The sequence below is a fragment of the Varanus komodoensis genome, unplaced genomic scaffold (genome assembly GCF_004798865.1).
Source record: "Varanus komodoensis strain SLA01 unplaced genomic scaffold, ASM479886v1 scaffold113, whole genome shotgun sequence".
Taxonomy (NCBI): Eukaryota; Metazoa; Chordata; class Lepidosauria; order Squamata; family Varanidae; genus Varanus; species Varanus komodoensis.
Genome location: NW_025335325.1, coordinates 326029 through 328899, shown reverse-complemented (window position 1 = coordinate 328899; position 2871 = coordinate 326029). Strand labels below are relative to the sequence as shown.

General features: G+C 52.0%; 1 protein-coding gene across 3 annotated transcripts in view; it reads right to left on the bottom strand.

The window, feature by feature from the left end:
• The window catches only part of POLE4 (DNA polymerase epsilon 4, accessory subunit), a 16353-nt gene extending 15725 nt beyond the window's left edge, over positions 1 to 628 (bottom strand). For all 3 annotated transcript variants that reach the window (XM_044421048.1, XM_044421050.1, XM_044421049.1), the window contains exon 1: positions 472 to 628. In XM_044421048.1, the coding sequence (XP_044276983.1) occupies positions 472 to 609 (138 nt within the window). In that variant the 5' untranslated portion in view covers positions 610 to 628. The remainder of the gene's footprint in view (positions 1 to 471) is intronic.
• Between the last annotated feature and the right edge of the window lie 2243 nt (positions 629 to 2871).

Genomic DNA, 2871 nt, shown 5'->3' with positions numbered 1-2871 from the left:
TAATAATAATAATAATAATGCCCATAATAACGAAATTCTAACGAGCACCGCGGGTGGTGACGTAACGCGCCTTGGCCACGCCCGCTGCCTCTCCCGCCAAATCTAAAAACCCTTCTTGATTGGCCAGGTGCGAAACCCCGCCCCCCAACCAATTTACGTCGCGGGCGCACCAAGCATTGGAGAATCCAGGCCCCGATTTGCTGGACCAGGATAAGCCCCTCCCTCCCAGGGCTCGAAAGGGCTACCAGATTGGCCGAAACGGCAGCACGTCCCCCGCCAACGAGAGAGCCTTCGCCGCAGCGAGCTCTTCCGCGCCCGAGAGACTTGAGCTGGTGGCGTTCCGATTGGCCATTGCAGTTCCCCTCCCTCCGAATGGGCCGCTCCAGCGCGCCCACGCGCCTAAGGCGTCCTCCTGATTGGCCGCGGGGAACGCCACGGCCACGCCCCCTTGCTCAGCACGGAGTGGCTCACCGCGGCGCGAGCTATGGCGAAGACGGCCTCCTGGCTGGCCAGGCTGACGTCTGGGTCGGCCTTCACCAGCGCTTTTATCCGGGAGAGCGGGAGTCGCGCCGGCCGAGTCGCGGACGGAGGCGCCGGCGCCGGCGCCATCTCGGGTTCCTCACCGGCCGCCACGCTGGCCTCCCCCGGCGCTGCCGCCGCCATCTTGGCTGCTGTAGTGCGCCTGCGCTGAGCCCATGGCCGCCCATGCCCCGCTGCTGCTGCTGGCCTGGCCTTCTCGAAGGATTGTGGGAGTTGTAGTTCAGCGCGCCTGAGACGCCCGCAGCCCTCCTCTCGCTCCTGAGTCTGGCTGAGCTGCGTTGGGTGGAGATCGTGTATTTCAGATGCCCTGCGGAGGAGCTGGAGCGCGAATCCCAGCCTCCAAGACACGTGTTCCATATTTATTAGCGTGGGCCTGCCAATAAAACCCACCTATTTCCCTTAGTTTTTCTGCGGGGAAAAACAAGCGCTGCCCGGTGGGCTTAGCCAATGGGGGCCACTCTGTCGTCCCCTTCTTGTTTTGCGTCAGTTGTTAGGCTCTTCTCCAGGGAGTCCTTCTTTCCCTTGACATGGCCAAAGTATTTGAGTTTCATCTTCAGGATCTGGCCTTCAAAGAGCAGTCAGGGTTGATCTCCTCCGGGACTGACCGTTTGGATCGCCTCGCGGTCCAAGGGACTCGCAGGAGTCTCCTCCAGCACCACAATTCAACGGCCTCAATCCTTCGGCACTCAGCCTTCCTTATGGTCCAGCTTTCACAGCCATACATTGCAACTGGGAAAACCATCGCCTTGACTATACGCACTTTTGTCGGCAGGGTGATGTCTCTGCTTTTTAGTATGCTGTCTAGATTAGCCATAGCTTTCCTCCCCAGGAGCAAGCGTCTTTTAATTTCTTGGCTGCAGTCCCCGTCTGCGGTGATCTTGGAGCCCAGGAAAATAAAATCTGTCACTACCTCCATTTCTTCCCCATCTGTTTGCCAGGAAGTGAGAGGGCCGGATGCCTTGATCTTAGTTTTCTTAATGTTGAGTTTCAAGCCAGCTTTGGCACTCTTCTCCTTCAACCGCATCAAGAGGCTCTTTAGAGTGGTATCTGCATATCTGAGGTTGCTGATATTTCTCCCGGCAATCTTAATTCCAACTGGTGATTCATCCAGCCCCGCTTTTCTCATGATGTGCTCTGCGTATAAATTAAATAGGCAGGACGACAGGATACAGCCTTGCCGAACTCCTTTCTCAGTTTTGAACCAATCGGTAGTTCCGTGTCCAGTTCTCACTGTTGCTTCTTGATCCGCATATAGGTTTCTCAAGAGACAAATAAGATGGTCTGGTACTCCCATCTCTTCAAGGACTTGCCACAATTTGTTGTGATCCTCACAATCAAAGGCTTTCCAAAGTACACACACACAAAACAGCTTCTTTTGCCCTTCAACTCCTCAGCCGCAGTCCTCCCCCTTTCCCTCTTTGGGTAAAATACTAGGAGGTGACAGTCTTTCCAGCCGCCTACTTCATATCTCTCATCTCATCGCACTACATACATCACATGTGCATTATAATTATCCCATTGTCTATTCAAGGTGTGTGAGTTAATATTCATCAACCTATTGTGCTTGTGTGCTTATAACTTCAAGTTCGCTCGTTCACTCCTCTCTAACTTCACCTTGCTCTACAACTCCCTATCTCATAAAACTACCGGGGGGATGAGACAGGAAGTAGCACACTTTCTTCAAAGCCATTTATCTTTTTCTCCCCTCCATGTTCCTTCAGACAGGCTTCATGGCTCAGTTGTCTGTCTCTCTGTTTCTTAATCACTGAGTTACTTCCTTCGCTTCTGAATAAAAATATATTGGCCTGTGCTGTAAGCCTGCAATTTCTGCTTAACTTAGTAGCCATGGCTTTAGTTCCAATGTACTCTTGAGTCAACAGGCCACTTCTATTTACTTAAATATTGGTGCAGGGTTTTGTTCTGTTTTTGTTTTTGTATAGAAATAAATGAAAGGAGTCTATGCTAGCATGGATCCTTCTTTAGAATCAGCCCTGGAAAATGTGAAACAATTCTAAAAACTGCCTCTGAGCATGTGCAGTGTGGTCCTCTCCTGCTGCCACTAGAACACAGAATTGGTTTGTGTCGACAGCTTGCCTGGTCAATCGGTTAAGTGCAGCGTCATGGAAAGACTGTTGCTTTTGCTGCAGCAGACTTAAGATGACTTCCTCTTGCTTTGCGCAAAGGTATGCCTGGATTAGCACCTCAGCGAACATGTCACTTTCCATTAAGCTGAAAGGGGACCAGATAGCCATGTGCCCTGGCATGATCCTTTGTGGAGATTATCCAGCAGTAAAGGAGCAAGTCTTTTCTGCTCTTGCTGCTCCTGCCTCC